Genomic DNA, 25,060 nt, shown 5'->3' on the forward strand with positions numbered 1-25,060 from the left:
GTACGATCAATATGTTGAAGTGAGATGTGCTGGTGAAGATAAAGGGTGGAAAGGAGCATTCTGTCCATGGGTAGTCGGTGCCGAGGTTAACACTGTTAATGTTCATTCAAGTTGTACGAGTTAGAAACACTGTTAACACTGTTGATGTTCATTCAAGTTGTACGAGTTAGAAACACTGTTAAAATCGCTAATGTTCAATGAAGTCCAATACAGTATTATCACAAGGGGGAGCCTTTTGATACTGAGTTTCTTATAAACCGATGTGCTGGTGAAGATAAAGGGTGGAAAGGAGCATTCTGTCCATGGGTAGTCGGTGCCGAGGTTAACACTGTTAATGTTCATTCAAGTTGTACGAGTTAGAAACACTGTTAACACTGTTGATGTTCATTCAAGTTGTACGAGTTAGAAACACTGTTAAAATCGCTAATGTTCAATGAAGTCCAATACAGTATTATGACAAGGAGGAGCCCTTTTGATACTGAGTTTCTTATAAACCGAATGACGGTACATGAAATTCAGTTAATCTTACTAATTCATCATCGAATTACATTTTAATATTTCTGATGATCTGATGCACTTTCACTCTCTTACCTCGCTGTATATATGTGTGTGTGTAGCTAGAAATAAGAATATCAGAAACCAGTTTGTGACGTACTCACGATCAACTCTCCTACAGGTCTAATATCCTTAACAACCATTCCTCTTTTCATGAGTATGAACTCAATTTTACGTAAAATGAAAACCTATTTGTGAGAACTATTTTAATACTTGTTACGTCATGATCAATTTAAAAATAAAAATAGAGGGAATCCTAAATAGCCGCGGCACTTGAAAATACTGTAAGCACGATTAGAGTTAATTAATCCATAAGAATTATTTTTTATATTTTATTTGCTGTATATTTGTGGACAACCAACACCCATCGAGGGGTGTGTGTATACCTGATTCGATTTAATTTCTCATTACAATAATCTTCTAGCCTAACCTCAAAGTAAAATTCTTTTAGACAGAATAAGAGTAAATTGATATACGAGACTTTGGGCGTGGTCAAATATATCAATCGAAAGGACTTGATCTTCTGAGTCCAAACCTATAATTAGATCTCAAGTCGGTGAAGAGATGACGTCTCAAAGACCTTAAAGTTCTCAGAAATAACTCACAGTCCTTTTATCTACCGATATGCCCCGGCTAATAAGTCACAACTTATTTTTACTATTCGACCTGTCGTTACACACATCCTGACCCATATAAATTAGATATGTTATATTCTGGTTAGAGTGCATATATATATATTTAAACCTGACGAACTTGAAGTGTACGTTTCGTTTGTTTGTGTGTTTTCGTATAGCAAAGCCACATCGGGCTATCTGCTGAGCCAACCTAGGGGATCGAACCCCTAATTTTAGCGTTGTAAATCCGAAGACATGCCGCTGTATTAGAGGGGGCGTTACGTTTGTTATAATCTATTATTAGTGACATATAAGGGTATGTATTTTACATATAGATTTACTTGTTTACAAATAACTTTTATTCTGTACAAGTTTTTCGTGATACAATAAAAATAATCGAACAAGCTTGTTACTACGTGGACTTAAGTAGTCGAAACGGAAAAAGAACAAAGTAGGGAACTGTAACACCTTTTCAAAATTTTAGCTGTGGAAAGATTATAGGTTTGGTTTGGTTTGAATTTCACACAAAGCTACTCGAGGGGTATCTGTGCTAACTGTCCCTAATTTAGCAGTGTAAGACTAGAGGGAAGGCAGCTAGTCATAACCATCCACCGCTAACTCTTGGGCTACTCTTTTACCAATGAATAGTGGGATTGACCGTCACATTATAACGCCCTCACGGCTAAAAGGGCAAGCATGTTTGGCGCGACGGGAATGCGAACCCGCGACCCTCAGATTATGAGTCGCACGCCTGGCCAAGATTATAGCTTGGACTGTTCGTTGTTCTTTGTTATTAAGCACAAAGCTACACAAAGGCTTAACTGTGCTCTGCACACCACGGGCATCGAAACCCGGTTTCTAGAATTATAAGTCTGCAAAGATACCGCTGTGCCACTGGATAGTAAATCCATTCAACGTAGACGCATGTGCGACGGCGGGTGCTGTTAATAACTGTTTACCTTGGTCGACAGAACGTCTCTGATTTCCTTGTATCTCGTGCACTCTAGTTGTTCTACATTTATTCTTCCTAACAACAGTAATAAACGAGTCGTCTGTGACAAAATACGTGCGATTCCCTTTTTAATCTTCAAGTCATTCGATTTGTGATTCTCGGAATGGGGCTTATGTGGGTATTAACATTTTTATTGATAAGAAGAGAACCACGTTTCGACCTTCCTAGGTCATCTTCAGGTTAAGAAACAGAGTTTGAATGTGACCGTTGAAAGACGCATCTCTTAGGGACGAGAGTATAAACGAGTACCGGATTGTAGGGGGCGTTGCAGGTGGTTGTTAGGTTGTTAATTGGTGTATTTATAAAGGCGTTCCTTTATATTGGTTTAATTTTGGTTCTATGTTACGCTCTATGAAGAATTATATAAACTTAAGAAAGGGAAACATCTGTCAGCTGGTTTCTCTCTCTGGAACTTGAGAAAATCGCTTCAGTAGAGAATCGGTTTCAGTACGTGCACTGCTTTTGACTGGGAGTGAGCAAAGAACAGTCATTGTCCAAACGTCTCGGCCTTGATTATGTGATGTCACACTACGTCTTTAGAACAGAATTTCTATTTTGAAACTTCTTAAATTACCATGTTTCTAGCTTGAAATATTTGTTATTGAACAGGTCCTTAACCCTTCTTTAGTGACGTTTAATTGTCCATTTATAACAGTTATTACTCCCTTTGTGTCTGCTTCTTCCTCATGCATCATTAGTCAGGAAACAGAGTTACAATACTGACTGAAACTGTGGATGACATTACAAACTAGTTTACGAGTAACATACATATAAATTAGAATAATACAGCAGTTTTGGTGTGATAATGTGATAAAGAAACCATATTCTTCATTATTGTAAAGCTGAGAATGTAAGATTAGATGAGATGAAAGTAACACACGGAGATTTAAACAAATTTTAACACCAATTTGAAGTGTACAAAAAACCCTGATTTCTATTAGGACTAGAAAATGTTAAAATAAATAGGCTTTAAGTAATGATTCTTGTAAGTTTACTAGTGTTTATAAATATATTTGTACGTTCAGAACGGCTGACTGTTTACAGTTTCCCAGTATGTTCGATGTTCAATTAATCATTACAGTATCTTCAGGACATGGAAGTTTCTCTTGATACTAAAATATAGAAAAAAAAATAGTTTTCTCTCTAGTAATGTACTACGAATGTGTAAACCTACATTTTGACTTTTATTGTAAAAGCGTGTAATTTACTGAATTCATTTGCATTGGTCCAAATCTCATCTGGAAGCACATTCTGATAGACAAACAGGAAACCAAATACCTTACTTTCTAAACTCTAATATAAATTATGATTGGAGCATTTTTGAGATAAATTACAGAGATTAGAATAGAATCAGTTGGCGAAATACTTTGTATAAGACTTCTGAAGCAGCCGGGACAAGTCCTCGGTTCAACACATCAGTGGGAAACACTGCACTAGTCGAACTTTGAAACTTATAGAACAGTTCCAGACCGTGTTCAGGGAGAACGAATCGTCTTTATACATAAAAACAAAACACAGAAAGCGTGTATTTATAACGCTGCAACACTCAAGACTATATTTTTAAAACAAAGTCTGTGTTCTGTTAAATAATATTGTGTTAATTTGTGAGTCTGTGGTTTAATTTTTGTAGTGTTGCTGTTTTGTGTTTACCAACAATATACATAACGTGTGATTTTCAGTATAAAACTGTGTTTTCTAACACCTTATAAAACGTGCGTTTATCAAATGAAATTTTAAACAACTTACGCAATGTGTGGTTTTCAACAAAGTATTGTTTAACAATATAAGTAACGTATGGCTTTTCATCTGAAAATTGTATTTTACAACACAAATAACGTGTGGTTTTCGATTAAAATTGTGTTTGACAACACGAATAGTTATGATACTACATGTTTAGTATGTTTTTAGAAAACCTAAGATAAATTTGTTTCAGTCAACAACTTATGATTCGTTTTGTTAGCCTAAAATTACTGCATTGTTTTAACTTAGTGTTACAATCAATCACCACCGGCCTAGTGTCTCACATAATAATAACAAAGTGTTGTATTTAACTGAAGTCTTTGTGTTATTTTACTGAAAAACATTAAAACAACCTGTTCTTCTAAGAAGTATCATACATCCGACATTATAATAATCACTTTAAACTGACCTGAAAATGTACGCGATTAAGGACAGAGAGCTGCACTTACAACCATAATTTTCTCTTTCTGAAATATTTGTGATTTTCCTACGTAAATTGGAATAATTAAACAAATGCATTAGCATTAATAAGAAAAGCGTAAATTCTAATATTTTTTTATCCTTAAGGAAGGCCTTTATGTACATCATAACTGTCTGTTTATAACGCCTAACTCAGCCTTGATGTTTTGATAAGAAAGAAGTAGCCAGTGTTTCCATAAACCAATCTAGATTCGTATAAATAAATAAGAGAACATGAATTGAGTAAGGAAAGAGTATAATTCACAAACTCACCCTTTGATTCAAGTAATAATAACTGCTAAAACTCAATTGATAAGCCTCGGCAAAAACCTATTATTAGAGCTTTCGTTAACCAGGGTAATGGCGCTTATAAAACGTATTTAGTGTGTGTTCAGTGAAAAAGGGGTGGTTTCATTAATGTTTTTATTTATTTAATTTGGATGAAGGGTCGGTAGAGTAAAATAAAAATACATTCGAAAACACGGAACAGTTTAAGTACTGACATTATAAAGTAGAAAAACAATATGATTAACAAAGAAAATAAACATAAAGTAGAAAAACAATATGATTAACAAAGAAAATAACCATGAAGTATACAAACAATATGATTAACAAAGAAAATAAACATGAAGTAAAAAAAAACAATATGATTAACAAAGAAAATAACTATGAAGTATACAAACAATATGATTAACAAAGAAAATAAACATGGAGTATTCAAACAATATGATTAACAAAGATAATAAACATGAAGTATACAAACAATATGATTAACAAAGAAAATAAACATAAAGTAGAAAAACAATATGATTAACAAAGGAAATAACCATGAAGTATACAAACAATATGATTAACAAAGAAAATAAACATAAAGTATACAAACAATATGATTAACAAAGAAAATAAACATAAAGTATACAAACAATATGATTAACAAAGAAAATAAACATGGAGTATACAAACAATATGATTAACAAAGAAAATAAACATAAAGTATACAAACGATATGATTAACAAAGAAAATAAACATAAAGTAGATAAACAATGATTAACAAAGAAAATAAACATAAAGTATACAAACAATATGATTAACAAAAAAACATTACTTCTTTAATATGTTTATTACAACATTACTTCTTTAATATGCTTATTACGACATTACTTCTTTAGTATGTTTATTTCAACATTTCTTCTTTATATACCTGATTTCTAAACAATCAAAATAATTCTAATCTCAGATACCGATATATGTAAGACCACTTATCTTAGGCTTAGCATTAGTTGAGCCTCTCTCAAGTGCGTATGTATGAGTTTTGTTATTGCAAAGCCACATTTAACTATCTCTTGTGTCCATCGAGGGAAATCAAACTGCTCATTTTAGCTTTGTAAATCCGAAAACTTATTGCTGTCCCAATGGGAAACGATTAAGTAAGGTCTATAATTAATAATATGAAAAATTAACACTGTAACTTTTGTACGTTTTTTGTTTTAGTGTAGTTGGGGCTGAACTTTATCGTACTTAATGCCGGCCCGGCATTACCTGGTGGGTTAAGGCGTTCATCTCGTAATCTGAAGTTCGCGGGTGCGAATCCCGGTCGTACCAAGCATGATCGCTCTTTCAGCCGTGGGAACGTCATAATGTGACGGTCAATCTCACTATTTGTTAGTAAAAAGTAGCCCAAGAGTTGGCAGTGAGTGGTGATGACTAGCTGCCTTCTCTCTAGTCTTACGCTGCTGAATTAGGGACGGCTGGCGCAGATAGCCCTCGTGTAGCTTTAAGCGAAATTAAAAAAAAACAAACAAACAGTACTTAATGCTTTAGAAAATTAAACTTATAGCGTTATTCTACGACGTAACGTTAGACCTATGATAAGATTTTAATACATGGTTGTACAGAATGAAGTGTGTTTGTAAGCGCATTAAGTTATATATACAGCGTGGCCCGTAAGTCTCTACCCATCCATATGTTATTATGTTATATTCAATGATACTAATTATGAGATTAAGGCAGCTGTTATTGTAGCATTTGGAACAATAACCCCTGCTATGTTGAGGACAATGTCTCACAGAACACGACGTCGCATAATATTATGCAGCGAGAATGAGGGACATCACACAGTTACACTGGATACACAAGATATATCGATGGGTACGGACTTACGGACCACCCTGTAGAATGAGTTCAGCATTCACCAGGAATATAACAGAATAGTAGAAAACATTAGCTTAAAACAAGTGTGTGGAAAGTCGAACAAAATTTACTCTCTTTATTACCGGTATTGAATGCTTTTACCTTTGAAATATATATAATTACGTCACCAAGAAAGTAGCTGCTACTGTCTCGTGCTGCAATGAATTTAAAGGCAATGGTTAACGTCTTTTCTAAGCCATGTATGAAGACATATCACACCATATTCTGGAAACGTTTTTATAGTCAATAAGGATTGATCTCACGTGTCTTGTCGTGACTTTAACTAGAAAGGAAGCGAACATATAATGGACGTTTAAACAGAGTCAGTTTTTTCATACGTGCGATCAACTCACACCTGGGTTACATAGATCGTTTACTAATGAACTGCAATTATGTTTTCCGCTTTTTCAAACAACTATAAGACCTCCCCAGCAGTTGCATTATGCACCATATAAGCTGACACTAAAGCTACCAAGCGATATTGGTCTTAAAATTCAATGTTATCAATAGGAACGTTGGCTGTCCCCTTACTACTTTTTGTAGCGCAGATGGTTAAGGCAATCGACTCGGAACCCTAGGGTCGCGGGTTCGAATCCTCGTCGCACCAAACATGCTCGCCCTTTCAGCCGTGGGGGCGTTATAATGTGACGGTCAATCCCGCTATTCGTTAGTAAAAGAGTAGCTCAAGAGTTGGCGGTGATGACTAGTTGCCTTCCCTCTAGCCTTACACTGGTAAATTAGGGACGGCTAGAGCAGATAGCCCTCGTGTAGCTTTATGCGAAATTCCAAACAACATGCGTAGTGCATGAACAGTTTGCCCAACAAAAAGGTACAACTGTTACGCAGGGAGTAGCATGTTTCTCTACTTAACATCTTGTTTAGTTGTCTTCCTTCGCCAAGTTGAGGAGGTAAAAAATAAAGTGACTGAAAACTCGTATTTTTGTCTGGTTATTTATCTATTATGACAATTGAGTAACAGTTCTAGCATACAATCTGCTGATCATTTATTGGTTTAAGTGCAATCACGTGCGACAGTCGGGGGTCCGCATAATGATATAACACATTGCCAAACGTTTATCTTATCTTCTGAAACGCTCACATACAATGTTCGAATCGCGCGATAATGTACCGAATTTATTTCCACAACGTATAATATACTGTCATAACCATACGGGCGTGTAGCTCCGCCTTACAGTCCAAGAACTCGTTTTTCACTTTGTAATGTGGTGAAAAATCCTTGTATTAATCAAGTGAAACAATAGCAACAAAGATACTTTATTCAACAGTTCAAACTTCTTCTGATAATATAATACACATAAAAATATTGAAATATTCAAATTCTAAACAACTCCTGATAGAAAAATGATGGTGCAAGGTTGAACTTGTATTACTTTCTCAGTTCTGTACTCAGTTCTCCAGAGTAAACACTTAGACTGGGACATAAGGATAGATGAACAATGAATGTAATGTTATAAATTTAAATTAACGTGTTTGTATAAAGATTTTACTCAAGATATCAAGATAGATTAAAACATTTTACTGTTAAATCAAGATGTTTGTTTCACAGATTACAAGAAACACCAAACTCTGTTTAATGAAGTGTATTCCACTATCTTAAGTATTTCAGTTTATGAATGTGTATTTAAACTACGTATACACAACTGTTAAAGTATTGTGTTACATTCATTATGTCAAAAAACACATAGGTTCAAGAACTATTAATATAAAACGAGAAATCCTATAACCCGAGCGATTTCTTCAGGGATAAACGGTTTACCTCTGAAGAAGAAAGGTTTATATTTGGAAGCCGCTCGGGTTTTAGGGTTTTTGATGTTTAGTAATGCGTTATAACAAAGTGCTATCAATTATATGAATTAACATAATTTTTAAAATCGAAAACACATTCTCGTAAATTGAAATAGGTAATCACTCTTTTACTAAAAACATACAACAACTGAAAGTCCTCAAGTCTCATACCTGTGGTACAATGTGTGTAAATATTACCTTAAAAGAAATATACGTCTACCAACAAAACCTTATACAACTGTATTAATATTAAATATGAGGGACATTACTTATACTAACATTACATTTATTATTTCCGTCACATAATAGATACATACACATATATACTCCCTACGTCCAGGCCAGGCATGGCCAAATGGTCAGGACACTCAACTCGCAATCTGTGGGTCGTGGGTTTAAATCCTTGTCACACTAAACATGCTCAGCGGTAGGGACGTTATAATCCTCAGGTCAATCCCACTATTCGTTTGTAAAAGAATAGCCCAAGAGTTGGAGGCGTGTGGTGATGACTACCAGCCTTCCTTCTAGTCTTACACAGTTAAATTAGGGACGATTAGCGCAGATAGCTCTGGTGTAGCTTTGCGCGAACTTCAATAAACCAACAAACAAACCCTATTTTAATAACTGTTATATCACAAGATGCAGATCATATTACACTAGCAGTTTGTTTACAAATCCAGTTATAAGTTAACTTTCCGATACTAATAATACCTTAGAATTCAAGATCATGTTCCACTGGACTTTTAGCCTGGACTAAAGCTTTCTCACCTCTAGAATGGCATATTTAGTTCTTACATACAGACATTCATTCCGTAAGCTGTTGTCCAGCACTGCTTCACTGGTAGAGTTTAATCTTCTTATGGAAAAGTATTGAAAAATGTCACACAATCGTAAAACTTTTACGGGTGGTATAGGGTTATCTTTATGTATGTGACCGAGAACTAAATAAGTACTTTGTAATGACGAGAAACACACTTAAAGTAAAAATGTAACAAAAGGTTTATGTTGTTAACCTCTGGCCCGGCATGGCCAAGCGCGTTAAGGCGTGGACTCGTAATCTGAGGATCGCGGGTTCGCATAGGCGTCGCACCAAACATGCTCGTCCTCCCAGCCGTGGGGGCGTTATAATGTGACGGTCAATCCCACTATTCGTTGGTAAAAGAGTAGCCCAAGAGTTGGCGGTGGGTGGTGATGACTAGCTGCCTTCCCTTTAGTCTTACACTGCTAAATTAGGGACGGCTAGCACAGATAGTCCTCGAGTAGCTTTGTGCGAAATTCCAAAACAAACAAACAAACAATGTTGTTAACCTGAAGATGACCTAAGAAGGTCGAAACGTTGTTCTCTGCTTTACTTTGGTCAAAGTGTTAATTTTTATACCAGCTGTCCTGAAATACATACTTGTGGTCCTGTTCGTAAAGTGAATTCAGATGGAGAAAGTCCAGCTTATTTTGTTAGACTCTTACCTGATATTCCATCATACGTCCACCAGTCTTCCCAGTTTGAACAAACGTCTGCAAAAAGTAAATCAATGACAAAAATTAATAATCAAATACTATAAAAGAAAAGATGAGACACATTTAAGGTGTTTATAAAGAAACTTGACCTTCGTAATATAATCAGAATATTTTTAATGACGTAAGGTAAGGGTCACGACTTCAAGTCAAGTTTAAAAGGTCGCTGAACCGTGCCTGTCACGAATATCGAAACCTGGATTTTAAAATTATGTGCAGTCAGACTCGCTGCTGAGCCATTATGAGGAAAGCAGAGAAACACTATTCTGATCTTTCCTTCTTTACTCTATCGATACGGGTTTACGGTAATTCGTTTTCAAGTACTGTAGTAATCAATAGTAAATATCGACACCGTTTCCACATAACATGCGCACCAAAAAAGACCACCACAGAATTGTATTCGTAAGCAAAAAACCGTTCATTGAACTTATTGTTTAAGACACATGTACTAATAGTGCTCTAAAATGTTTGCTAACGTTTCCTGTATAACTATTCAAAATGTCTGCAACAGCAACTGTTTTGTCTACTGTCTTTGATCACGTCAGCGGGGCTAGCGCCTAGACGTATTAGACTATCGCTACAATATTTCTTCAGCTTGCACTTGCATTAGAGATCTGTGAGTATTTGTTTTTGATATTTCGATAAATACATATAAATCTCTTCTTAAATGGTAAACTTCGCATATCATTCATGTACTTAAATATATTTTAAACTTAGTTCAATCCAGTATAGTCCAGTATGGGTGATTTTCTGTGGGTTTCTGTTTTGAATTGTATATCAGTTCTAGTAATCTGGAAGTTAAGAAATGTTATTTGGTTATTTCTTTCCTGTTCACAGATGAACTTAATGTTGGGGTGTATAGAGTTAATGTGATTGAAAAAACTAAGTGTGTGTTCTGTTGATGTGAATCCAGTAATTGTATCATCAACATACCTGTACCAGTATAGTGGTGGATGTGAGACTGAACTGGTCACTTGTGATTCAATCTGTGTCATAAAAATGTAGGCTAGAACTGGTTACACAGGATTCCCCAAACTTAGGCCATTTATTTATAGGTAGTTTTGGTTATTAAACATAAAGTTAGTTTTGGTGGTAGTGAAGTCTGTAAGGGTTGCTACTTGGTTACTGGAGATGTGTATCAATAGGTTGGATATAAAGTTCTAATGTTATCTTGCAGACTTCAGTGGTTGGGACTCCTGTAAAGAGGAACATTACATCAAAACTGACCATTAAGGCTTTATGATTTGGTTGATTAAGAATATATTTAAAGTAAAAAGAGTCTTTGTAAAAGGAGCCGACTGATGTTACATATTTAGAAAATGTCCACGCTATATATTTACTGATGTTGTAGTTAAATGATTCGAAGGTCGACATTATGGGTTGTAGTGGGCAATCAGATTTGTGAAGTTTAAGGGTGCCGAGTAGTTGTGGTGTTCGTGAGACGGTCTTTCGTAGGTAAGAATAAATGTTTTCTGAGATTGTGATGGTTGTTCAATTTTAGTAGTATTTTGTTTAATTGGTTTTCATGTGTTTTTCAAGGATTTGTGGGTATTGGTTTAAATTTGTTTGTGTCTGACCAGATATTGTCCATTTTTTGAATGTATTCTTTTGTGTTCATTATAATTATAGCATTGGGTTTATCTGCTTTTAGAATTTTTATGTTGTTGTCTTGTTTTGAGATGTTTATAGAATTAATATCTTTTTGTGTGAAGCTGTTTTTTAGCTTTCTTTTTCGTGAAATTATGTTGATAGTTTTGTGTGAAAATTATTTTAAAAAGTTGTTTAAGATATTGTTTTGAAGTGGTTCAGAGAAATAGATGTTTTCAGTTCTACCTGTAAAGATAGGTTGTTGGTTGTCGGTGAAACTGTTGTCGAAGTGTCTTCTTCCTGGTGGTTGTTTTTCGTTGTTTTGTTGGTGTTTTCAGTTTGTCTATAGTGGATCACCAGTCTTCTAGCTAGGTCTATCAGACAGACTTTCATTTCGATAGATTGAATATTTCTAAGTGTTGCTGTGAAGTTGAGTCCTTTGTTGAATAGTTGTATTTTGTCTAAGTGTTACTGTGAAGTTGAGTCCTTTCTTGAGTAGTTGTATTTTGTCTAAGTGTTACTGTGAAGGTGAGTCCTTTGTTGAATAGTTGTATTTTGTCTAAGTGTTACTGTGAAGTTGAGTCCTTTGTTGAGTAGTTGTATTTTGTCTAAGTGTTACTGTGAAGTTGAGTCCTTTGTTGAATAGTTGTATTTTGTCTAAGTGTTACTGTGAAGTTGAGTCCTTTGTTGAGTAGTTGTATTTTGTCTAAGTGTTACTGTGAAGTTGAGTCCTTTGTTGAGTAGTTGTATTTTGTCTAAGTGTTACTGTGAAGTTGAGTCCTTTGTTGAGTAATTGTATTTTGTCTAAATGTTACTGTGAAGTTGAGTCCTTTCTTGGGTAGTTGTATTTTGTATAAGTGTTACTGTGAAGTTGAGTCCTTTGTTGAATAGTTGTATTTTGTCTAAGTGTTACTGTGAAGTTGAGTCCTTTGTTGAGTAGTTGTATTTCTTCATTGCTTAACTTTCGGTCGGATCTGTCATTACAAAGTTTATTGTCTTGACGTCTTTTTAATTGTTGTCACCTTAATTTATCTAGTTTCTTCTTGTGGCAGACCTTTCTCTCCTTGTCGTTTATAATACTGAGTTGATTGTTGTTACGTTGTACGAGTCCATAAATGTCTGGTTGAAGGTAGCAGGTCAGTGATAGTCTCTCTTTCTTAATCTGAAGATGTCCTAGGAAGGTCGGAACGTTGTTCTCTCCTTATCAGTAAAAGTGTTAACACCCATACAGGCCGTTCTGAGATATATTTTTATTTCAAGCAGGTTTCTCGTCATCAAGAATTCTGAACTTTGGTTGAAATCTTAATTCAACATTTAAAGTATAAAAAATTAAAAACACTGCAGGAGAATTTGTCATCTTACATATTTACTTAGAACTGGGATTCAACAATTATTAAATTTCTCACCTTACATATTTACTTAGAACTGGGATTCACCAATTATTAAATTTCTCACCTTACATATTTACTTAGAACTGGGATTCAACAATGGTTAAATTTGTCATCTTACATATTTACTTAAAACTGGGATCAACAATTGTTAAAATTGTCATCTTACATATTTACTTAGAACTGGGATTCAACAATGGTTAAAATTGTCATCTTACATATTTACTTAGAACTGGGATTCAACAATTGTTAACAATGGTTAAATTGTCATCTTACACAATGGTTATAGAACTGGGATTCAACAATGGTTAAAATTGTCATCTTACATATTTACTTAGAACTGAGATTCAACAATTGTTAAATTTGTCATCTTACATTTTTACTTAGAACTGGGATTCAACAATGGTTAAATTTGTCATTTTACATATTTACTATGAACTGGGATTTAACAATAGCAAAATTTGTCATCTTACATATTTACTTTGAACTTGGATTCAACAATGGTTAAATTTGTCATCTTACATATTTACTTAGAAGTGAAATTCAACAATGGATAAATTTGTCATCTTACATATTTACTTAGAACTGCGATTCAACAATGGTTAAAATTGTCATCTTACATATTTACTTAGAACTGGGATTCAACAATTGTTAAATTTGTCATCTTACATTTTTACTTAGAACTGGTATTCAACAATGGTTAAATTTGTCATTTTACATATTTACTATGAACTGGGATTTAACAATAGCAAAATTTATCATCTTACATATTTACTTAGAACTTGGATTCAACAATGGTTAAATTTGTCATCTTGCATATTTACTTAGAACTGGGATTCAACAATGGTTAAATTTGTCATCTTGCATATTTACTTAGAACTGGGATTAAACAATGGTATAAATTTGTCGTCTTACATATTTACTTAGAACTGGGATTCAACATTTCAGATTATTGATAAACGAACGAAAACAAAATAACTGTAAATAAAGATGTTTTCTTTATTTATGCTAATTGTTCACATGTTCAAGGCAAGTGAAAGAGACAAAACTATTTATATTAATTTCTAGAAAAAATCAAAAGCTTCGTGACAATCTCTTACGATTTATATTTTTTAAAATGATTCTTTGGATGAACTTCAAACAACAGAAATAAAAATAGTTAGTGGCAGTTTTTCAGACGACTCTCCATAACTATAATCATTGCAGAGAGTTGAAAGGATAAAAGTGAAGTAAGGTTAGATAGTTCACTAGAGTGATATAGGATTACATAGTTCACTATAGTGATGTAGGGTTACATAGTTCACTATAGTGATGTAGGGTTACATAGTTCATTATAGTGATGTAGGGTTACATAGTTCACTAGAGTGATATAGGATTACATAGTTCACTATAGTGAACGCAGTTCACTATGGTGATGTAGGATTACGCAGTTCACTAGAGTGATATAGGTTACATAGTTCACTATAATAATGTAGGGTTACATAGTTCACTATAGTGATGTAGGGTTACGCAGTTCACTGTCGTGAAGTAAAGTTAGGCTGTTTTCGTGTGGGTGTTTTTATAGCAAAGCTACTTCGGGCTATCTGGTGTATCCACCCAAAGGAATCGAACCTCTGATTTTAGCCTTGAAAATCCGAAGACTTACCACTGTCCTGGCTCGGCATGGCCAAGCGTGTTAAGGCGTGCGTCTCGTAATCTGAGGGTTGCGGGTTCGCATCCCCGTCGCGCCAAACATGCTCGCCCTTTCAGCCGTTGGGGCATTATAATGTGACGGTCAATTCCACTATTCATTGGTAAAAGAGTAGCCCAAGAGTTGCTGGTGAGTGGTGATGACTAGCTGCCTTCCCTCTAGTCTTACACTGCTAAATTAGGGACGGCTAGCACAGATAGCCCTTGAGTACCTTTCTGCGAAATTCCAAAACAAACAAACCACTGTCCTAGCGGGGAACAGACAGTTTGTAATACTAAAATAGGGTTATGCAGTTCATTATAACACGGTAGGGTTTGACAGTACCTTACTGTAAAGTAGGGTTAAGTAATTTACTGCACTGAAGTAGATTTAGACAGTTCACAATAATAAAGTAGGGTTTTTTTCAGAAGTTCTATTATCTAGTACTTTATGATTGGTTATATGCTGGTCATTGCGATATTTATTTTCTGTGGACTCGCAGTTCAAATCTCTTATCCAAAAGGTCTCGTCTACGACGTCATTGCGGGAAACCAGATAAAAACGATTACCTTTTATACGAACATTGCGGATAAACTGTCATACGTTGATGGAAGGAAAACTACTGCGTTGGGGTTTAATGTGCTTTCGGAAGCTGCATATGTACAGCTATAGAGTATACTTTTATGATAAATCATGAATCGTCACTTTCCATGTACGAGAACACATTTCCAGTTCCTATAAGTCAGCATTACCTATAAATAAACGCGCGAATGTGCATGCCCAGTTTGTTTGTTTCTTAAATTTTGCGCAAACCTTCTCGAGGGCTACCTCAAAGAAGGCAGATAATCAACACCACCTACCGCCAACTCTTGTGTTACTTTATTACCAACGAATACGAAAATCGAGAGTAACATTTATAATGCCTTCACGGGTTGAAAGGGCGAACACGTTTGATGACGGGGTTCGAACTTGTGATCCGTAGATTTTGAGTTGTATGCCCTAATCGTCATACCATACAAGGTCTACGTTCTTCCAATTACACCAGTAGGTTCGATATCTAAATATAAACGACAACACGTTCAAACGTTAACACTTGGCCCGGCATGGTCAAGCGTGTTAAGGCGTGCGTCTCGTAATCTGAGGGTGGCAGGTTTGCATCCCCGTCGCGCCAAACATGCTCGCCCTTTCAGCCGTGGGGGCGTTATAATTATGATGGTCAATCCCACTATTCGTTTGTAAAAGAGCAGTCCAAGAGTTGGCGGTGGGTGGTGATGACTAGCTGCCTTCCCTCTAGTCTTACACTGCCCGACTCAATAGGAAATTCAAATAGAACTAATAAAGATTCGATTTAATAACTATTTTATTATATTTGACTGTATTAAAACTTGTTTGTTTTGGAATTTCGCACATAGCTACTCGAGGGCTATCTGTGCTAGCCGTCCCTAATTTAGCAGTCTAAGACTAGAGGGAAGGCAGCTAGCCATCACCACCACTGCCAACTCTTGGGCTACTCTTTTACTAACGAATAGTGGGATTGACCGTCACATTATACGCCACCACGGTTAAAAGGGCGAGCATGTTTAGCGCGACGCGGGCACGAACCCGCGACCCTCGGATTACGAATCGCACGCCTTACGCGCTTGGCCATGCCGGGCCCATTGTATTAAAACTAATAACTATTTTATTATATTTTGATTTTGTCAAAAGTAATAACTATTCTATTCTAGTTTGATTGTATCAAAACAGATAACTATTTTATTCTAGTCTGATTGTATCAAACGTAATAACAATTTTGTTTCAGTTTGATTGGACTAAAACTAATAGCTATTTTGTTAAAGTTTGATTGGTTTAAAACTAATGGTTATTCTGTTTTAGTTTGACTGGATTAAAATTAATATCCATTCTGTTTTAGTTTGACTGGATTAAAACTAACAACAATTCTGTTCTAGTATGACTAGATTAAAACTAATAACTGCTCTCTTTTAGTTTGTTTGAATTAAAATTATTCTTGTGTCTTACTTTTATCATTAATTTATTTATATTTGATATAGCTGGTGTATCATAGGCTACTTTGGCCAGTTAGTTCGTTTGATTTTAGTATTCTCTGAAGAAACAATCAACGTACAAGTGAATATATGTTTATACGCTTATTAAAGTTAGCCAATTAGATGTAAGTTTCGTGTTAACTGTTTTGTTGTTTGTGTTAGCAGTAAATGGGTAATTATTTTATTGTTAATTCTGGGGTTATTAAACTTATTTCTCTATTAAAATATTTTATTTTTAAATATTTATTATGAGCACACTACATGAAATAAATTAGGTTTCACCAAGCTATTAAAAATAACTGTAAAGGAAACACAGCTCCGTGAGAGTATCCATGGAGCAGCACCACTGTTTAACAATTTTACATGTCACTGGTTATGTCTCACTAGCTAGTGGGGGAACAAAGATTTCCAATGAATACACTGTATGATCCTCTTGTGTGGGCCATGGGGGTTGCTTACACATTACATCAAAAATGGATTTTTTCAGCTGGCTAACGGTTTCTGGAAAGAAAAGAAATCATGGAAACTCATCCATGGATCCATTTGATGACACTGGACCCTGGTAAGACTTTGACAATTCCATTTTTTTCTTGAAGGTACTACAAAAATCAGCAGAACTTAATCAAGTCCAATGAGTCTTAAATCTCGTCCACATAGCATCCGATGGTCCTAATGATGTTGGATCACCAAGAATGCTCCTTACATCACACGTTACTCTGTACTGAGCCACTCATTCCTCAAACTGGTGCACACGGAGATGGACGTCGTGAAATTCCAAACCAAATAAAAAGTCAACTCTAAGCTGAATGAATAACTTATTTTCCACGTGAAATGATTCTGTCACAAAAGTATTGGAGCGTAGTGACGATGTCTTCGTTGTACAGGACGGCAAGGAATTCGTAGAGTAGCTTTGTTTAAACCCAACCCACATTTGTGCTGTGTCCATCACAAGGAAGCGAATTTCAGATCTTAAGGTTATAACTTCGAGGGCATACCGTTGTAGCTACGTGGACTAGGATAGGATAACCTGTTTCTTAATATTTATAGTGGATTAATTACACACTAATAACTGATATATATACCAGTATTTTAGTATGTTGAGAAGTATCTATACTAATATTTTAGTATGTTGACCATTGTCTAAACCAATATTTCAGTAAGTTGACAATTGTCTAGACTATTATGCTGACTAATATATAGACCACTATTTCAGCAGGTTGACTAATATCTAGACCAGTAGTTTAGTATTTTGACAAATATCGAGACCAATATTTTAGTATATGCACTAATAAATAGACAAGTATATTGATTAATATCTAGACAAGCATGTTGACTAATATCTACACTACAATGTTGATTAATATGTAGACTACTACGTTGACTAATACCTAGAGTAGTACATTGACTAATATCCGGATCATTATGTTGACTAATATCTAAACCAGTATTTTAGTATGTTGACTAATATCTAAACCAGTATTTTAGTATGCTGACTAATATCTAGACCAGTATTTTAGTATGTTGACTAATATCTAAACCAGTATTTTAGTATGTTGACTAATATCTAGACCAGTATTTTAGTATGTTGACTAATATCTAGACCAGTATTTTAGTATGTTGACTAATACCTAGACCAGTATTTTAGTATGTTGAGTAATATCTAGAAGAGTATGATGACTAATATCTATACAAGTATTATAGTATGTTCACTAATATCTACACCAGTATGTTGGCTAATATCCAGACCAGTATGTTGGCTAATATCCAGACCAGTATGTTGACTGATATTCAGACCAATATGTTGACTAATATTAGTCTAGTATTTTAACTAATATGTAGAGCAGTATGTTGACTAATAACTAGAACAGTATTTTGTATCTTGACTTATATCCAGCCGCTTATTTTAGTATGTAGACGAATATCTAAGCGAGTATGTTGACTAATATCTAGACCAGTATGTTGACTAATATCTCGACCAATATGTTGACTAGTAACTAGACCAGTATGCTGACTAATATCCAGACCAGAATATTGACTAGTCACTAGACCAGTATGTTGACTAATATCCAGACCAGTATTTTAGTATGTTGACTAATATCTAAACCAGTATTTTAGTATGTTGAGTAATATCTAGAAGAGTATGATGACTAATATCTATACAAGTATTATAGTATGTTCACTAATATCTACACCAGTATGTTGGCTAATATCCAGACCAGTATGTTGGCTAATATCCAGACCAGTATGTTGGCTAATATCCAGACAAATATGTTGACTGATATTCAGACCAATATGTTGACTAATATTAGTCTAGTATTTTAACTAATATGTAGACCAGTATGTTGACTAATAACTAGAACAGTATTTTGTATCTTGACTTATATCCAGACGCTTATTTTAGTATGTAGACGAATATCTAAGCGAGTATGTTGACTAATATCTAGACCAGTATGTTGACTAATATCTAGACCAGTATGTTGACTAGTAACTAGACCAGTATGCTGACTAATATCCAGACCAGAATATTGACTAGTCACTAGACCAGTATGTTGACTAATATCTAGATTAGTATTTTAGTATGTTGATTAATATCTGGATCAGTTTCTTGCCGAATATCCAGACCTGTATTTTTGCATCTTGATTAATATGGATACCAGTATTTTAGTACGTTGACTAACATCTAGACTCATAAATTGACTAATATCTAGTATAGTATGTTAATTAATATATAAACCAGTATGTTCAGAAATATCTGGATCATTATGCTGACTAATACCTAGACTAGTATTTTAGTATTTTGACTAATATCTAGACCAGTATTTGAGTATTTTGACTAATATCTAGACCAGTATTTAAGTATGTTGACTAATATATAGACCAGGCTGTTGACTGATATCTAGATCATTATGTTTACTAAAATCCAGACTAGTATTTTAGTATTGTGTCTAATATCTAGACCAGTATGTTGAATAATATGCATACTAGTATGTTGACTAATATCTAGACCAGTATGTTGAATAATATGCATACTAGTATGTTGACTAATATCTAGACCAGTATGTTGACTAATATCTAGACCAGTATGTTGACTAATATCTAGACCAGTATGTTGACTAATATCTAAACCAGTATGTTGACTAATATCTAGACTTGTATGTTGACAAATATCTAGTCCAGTATATTGACTATTATCGAGACCAGTTTTTATTGCGTTGACCAGTATATAGATGGCTGTAAGTAAATAATTGTTTCAGAGCATCAGCTTAGTCACCATGATACGGGTCGAGTTACTGTTTGGATTCGCCTAGCATTTGTTTGATACATTGTTTGAAATCTCAAAATTACTTTCATAGATTCTACAATCAGCAGAAAAAGACGCTCTGAGGTATTCAAGCTGCTGTGGTGGCTTCTTGTGGTGGCGTCAGTGAGACTTAAGGCAGGAACAAAGTTATCAGAAATGGTAAAGAATGGTGTCCACAGATTCCTCTCAATGTGGAATTAACTCCCTACTTTACAGTACGTAGTTAGAGAACTGTAACTTTGCTCGTATTCCAACAACAGACATCTTCAAATTTCTAACAGTCAGCGGTCAGTTGATGTACTAATTATTAAGGTACCGGTAAATGTGTTGCACACTATTTTGTTTTCACATAATGTGTTATGTATAAGAAGGATTTGTGTATATTTGAAGATAAGCACAGAGATACACAATGATCCATCTGTGCTCTGCTCACAATAGGTACCGATACCCGGATTCTAACGTTGTAGGTCCACAGACAAACCGCTGTACCACTGAGGGCGGTGTGAAACATATTAAGAGTGAACGTACAGCTAACGTTTCAGGTGTGATAATAAGAGAAAATTAATTTTATTTTCACACTAAATTTCAAGAGCCAAACATACACATTAGTCCCCCGCTAGTACAGCGGAAAGTCTACGGATTTACAACGTTAAAATCAGGGGTTCGATTTCCCCTGGGTGGAGTTAGTAAATAGCCCGATGTGGCTTTGCTACACATACACCTAAACACGTTTTAAGAAACAGGTTTCTGAGAAGCTGGCGGAAAATAGAATTACAGAAAAAAACAAATAATCGCCGACATATGTTGAATATACTCTACAAGTTTCTTATGTTTTCTCTCTCTCTCTTATTTTTGTGAGTCTGATTATCTTATGATGCTATATTTGATATTTTTCTTGGAATGTATAAAGACAGCTCGTTGTTGAACAATTAGCTTGTTTATTTGTTTTAGCGCAAAGCTGAACAATGCCCTGTTTGTACTCTGCCTACCAAAAGGAATCGAACACCGGATTTGAACGTTATAAGTCCATACACTTTGAAGATATGAGTCATATTTTTGTTTGATTCACAGTTTCTCTTCCTATTCTTTACGTATGTTAAATTATCGTGGATATCAAGACAAGAAGTGTCATATTACAACAAACGTAATGTGTTCTTTTTAAATATGTTTTCACTGAAGCTACAGTTAGTTATAGCTTCCCTTTCTCTTCTTACGTACACGTGTAGGAAATTATAAACCGAATTTCAAAATCTTTATTCATATATACATATGTATCCAACATAATACATGTATATATATATATACCAAAAATGATTATATCTTAGATGTACGAGACATTTTATGTTTCATACGTTCGTGCATTCTTCGGTAATGACTCAATGACCAGAGACTGAAATTAAATAATTACAACTGTTGAACGACTATGAACATAACAGTAGCTTAGAGATGGAAGTGTCGCAGTATTTACTTCGTCGTAACGACACTGGATAACAACCACGTTTATTCTTCGTCATGATATAGGAAATACTTGAATTTTAAATACCTTTGTTAAGACTACGAATGCCAATTCTGTATTTTGGGCTGAGCTGCTAACACTATATGCCCTTTTATTTAGAACTTCTGAATAGGGCAAAGACAGCCAGTCAGCTGTACCACACACCCTGGTGTCTGTGTCAGGTGATTGATTGCACTCTCATAACAGACATACAGCTTATAGTGTAGAGAATAGATTGAGGTACCGGAAGGATTCTGGCCTGACTCGCCAGTTACGAAACGCAGAGCTCTATCACAGCTCCAATCAGCATGTTTTACATGTATATATGTAGATAGAGGGAAATAACGTTCCACCACACGAGCCTAACCGCGGCCATATATGGTGAAATACCACTCTACCACAGGACCAACCGGCATCCAATATAGAGAGAAGTACATCTCCACAACAGGGCCAACCGACATCCAATATAGAGAGAAGTACATCTCCACAACAGGGCCAACCGACATCCAATATAGAGAGAAGTACATCTCCACAACAGGGCCAACCGACATCTAATATAGAGAGAAGTACATCTCCACAACAGGGCCAACCGACATCCAATATGGAGAGAAGTACATCTCCACAACAGGACCAACCGGCATCCAATATAGAGAGAAGTACATCTCCACAACAGGACCAACCGACATACAATATAGAGAGAAGTACATCTCTACAACAAGGCCAACCGACATCCATTATAGAGAGAAGTACATCTCCACAACAGGGCCAACCGACATCCAATATAGAGAGAAGTACATCTCCACAACAGGGCCAACCAACATCCAATATAGAAAGAAGTACATCTCCACAACAGGGCCAACCGACATCCAATATAGAAAGTAATACATCTCCACAACAGGGCCAACCGACATCCAATATGGAGAGAAGTACATCTCCACAACAGGACCAACCGACATACAATATAGAGAGAAGTACATCTCCACAACAGGACCAACCGACATACAATATAGAGAGAATCACACCTCTACCACACGAACAATATGTAACCAATGTAGAGAAAAGCACATCTCTACCATAGCTCGTACACCATTAATTACACGGTGTAGTGTAGAGCTGTGATTTTTGTAATTACTACTATGATAACATATTTATAAAAGTGTCACTAATATTTATTATTTATTAGACATTTTGACAGCAGTAGTACTTATTATTTACTAGATGTTGTGACAACACTAGTAATTGGTATTTATTAGACGTTGTGACATCACAAATATTTAAAATATCAATCAGATACTGTAACAACAATAGTAGTTATTAATTATTCAACAGTATAACAACACAACCTACTGTACATTATTTATTCAATAGTGTAACAACACAAGCTAGTGTTTATTATTTATTCAACAGTGTAACAACAATAGCTAGGGTTTATTATTTATTCAACGGTGTAACAACAATAGCTAGTATCTATTCTTTAGCAGGTAGTGTAAGAACACTATCTAATGTTTACTATTTATTCAACAGTGTTATAACACTAGTTGGTATTTATTATTCAGTTAACAGTGTAACAACAATAGCTAGTGTTTATTATTTATTAAACAGTGTAACAACACTAGCTAGTTTATTATTTATTCCACAATGTAACAACACTAGCTAATGTTTATTATTTATTCAACAATTTAACAGCACTAGCTAGTGTTTATTATTTATTCAACAGTGTAACAACAATAGCTAGTATCTATTCTTTAGCAGGTAGTGTAAGAACACTATCTAATGTTTACTATTTATTCAACAGTGTTATAACACTAGTTGGTATTTATTATTCAGTTAACAGTGTAACAACAATAGCTAGTGTTTATTATTTATTAAACAGTGTAACAACACTAGCTAGTTTATTATTTATTCCACAATGTAACAACACTAGCTAATGTTTATTATTTATTCAACAATTTAACAGCACAAGCTAGTGTTTATTATTTATTCAGTAATGTAACAACAATAGCTAGTATCTATTCTTTAGTAGGTAGTGTAACAACACTAGCTAGTTTAGTATTTATTCAACAGCGTGACAATAAACGTTTAATGATTTTTAAACCATAATGGTGTCAGTTCACAGTCATATTTCAAACACAAATTCTAGACACAAAATTAAGCAGTAGAAGGAATGACTTGATGAGGATGTTTTTCTGTAATTTTATCTCGACTTTATGTTTAAGGAACACTTTGTGTGTTTTAGACTTAACGAGCTCTTTGTGTGTTTTCGAACATATTAAAGCTTCTAATTTATTACATTTTTCATGATACATTAGTATAAAGTCAGCATTACATTCTTTATCTAGTCTCTTAAGATTTTCTAGAATTAGAAAAGCATATAATAATAGTATTTCAAACAAAGTATGTCCGTCAAATCTATTGTTGACGACGCGTTTTGTTTAATCCAAAGCTCATCAGGCCCCCTGTTAGGAACACTATTTAATAGTCAGTTGTTATAACGCGAATGCCTTTTACAATCTGACGAAGCAAAGTTATCATTAATTATATACACCGTAAGATATTATCAGGCCTAAATACGTAGCATTTCTAATAGTTTTACAAATTATAATTAAAATTCGTCAGCTTGTATCAAGCTTTCACAGTATCAGAGTTAGAGTGCTCTTGTCGTAGAGAATCATGATACACTAAGTCTATATTTACTGCTTACCTTGTAAATATAGGAGCAACTGACATAATATACACAGGAAATCCATCTTCGTTAAAATATGAAAGTTTTAACGTTCTCTCTTCTAAGTTTTTCTTACGGAAAGCATTGTAAATTATGACTATTAAACTGCTATACGAGGTTTCTAATTTAACAGTTATACGTGTCATAAACACGCTCTTTTCTGTGTATATTGCACGTATTTTAAGTTTTCAAATGTATTCATAAGTTACAAAAGTCAAATGGTCACAAGAGAGAAAACAATAATATTAACACCGTACAAACACCATTCCGTTAACTTCCTGTTTTCACAATATTTTCTACCATTAATAGAAGTATACTTTCAATTATACGTTATTAGTCAAGCCACGTTTATGTTCGATACACTTCTCACAGCTAAGTCTCTGTGAACTAAGGGTCTAACCACCTGGACCGTTCATTTTATTGGCATCAATATAATCTCCCATGACAACTGCCCTGCCCTCTCTCGACGACACAACGAAACAAGAGAAAGGCTGCACTTTAAAGCATGGAACTCGCTTTAATAACTCAAATACAGATCACACCTACTTATATTCTTATTTAATACATATATTTAACTTAATTACGCATCACACCTTATTTTCTCTTCTACTACACATATTTAACTCTATTACACATCATCTCTTATTATTCTCTGTTCCAATACATATATTTATCTAAATTATAAATGACAAGTTGTTATTTAGTGTTCTAATACACATAGTTAACTCGCCTCATCATTGGTGTTTGTTCATTCAGAGCAATGTCACATTGGGCTGTCTACTGTGTCCATCATAAGGAATCGAGCCCCGGATGTTAGCGATGTATGTCAATAGAAATGTTGTTGTTCCATTGGTTTGCTCCCAATATAAATCTCGATCAATGATATAATATATTTATACTTACATCTCATAAATTATGATACAAATGATCATTCTTGGCTAGTGAAAACATAATTTTATGTTTG

General features: G+C 34.7%; 1 protein-coding gene across 1 annotated transcript in view; it reads right to left on the bottom strand.

The window, feature by feature from the left end:
* Nucleotides 1-24,471, bottom strand: part of LOC143251889 (carbonic anhydrase-related protein 10-like) — a 193,492-nt gene extending 169,021 nt beyond the window's left edge. Inside the window, exons 1-2 of the mRNA XM_076503222.1 lie at nucleotides 24,076-24,471; nucleotides 9,842-9,889 (exon numbers count right to left, since the gene is read on the bottom strand). Of these exons, the coding sequence (XP_076359337.1) occupies nucleotides 9,842-9,889; nucleotides 24,076-24,121 (94 nt within the window). The 5' untranslated portion in view covers nucleotides 24,122-24,471. The remainder of the gene's footprint in view (nucleotides 1-9,841; nucleotides 9,890-24,075) is intronic.
* Nucleotides 24,472-25,060: the final 589 nt, after the last annotated feature.

Source organism: Tachypleus tridentatus, chromosome 6 (genome assembly GCF_004210375.1).
Source record: "Tachypleus tridentatus isolate NWPU-2018 chromosome 6, ASM421037v1, whole genome shotgun sequence".
Classification (NCBI taxonomy): domain Eukaryota; kingdom Metazoa; phylum Arthropoda; class Merostomata; order Xiphosura; family Limulidae; genus Tachypleus; species Tachypleus tridentatus.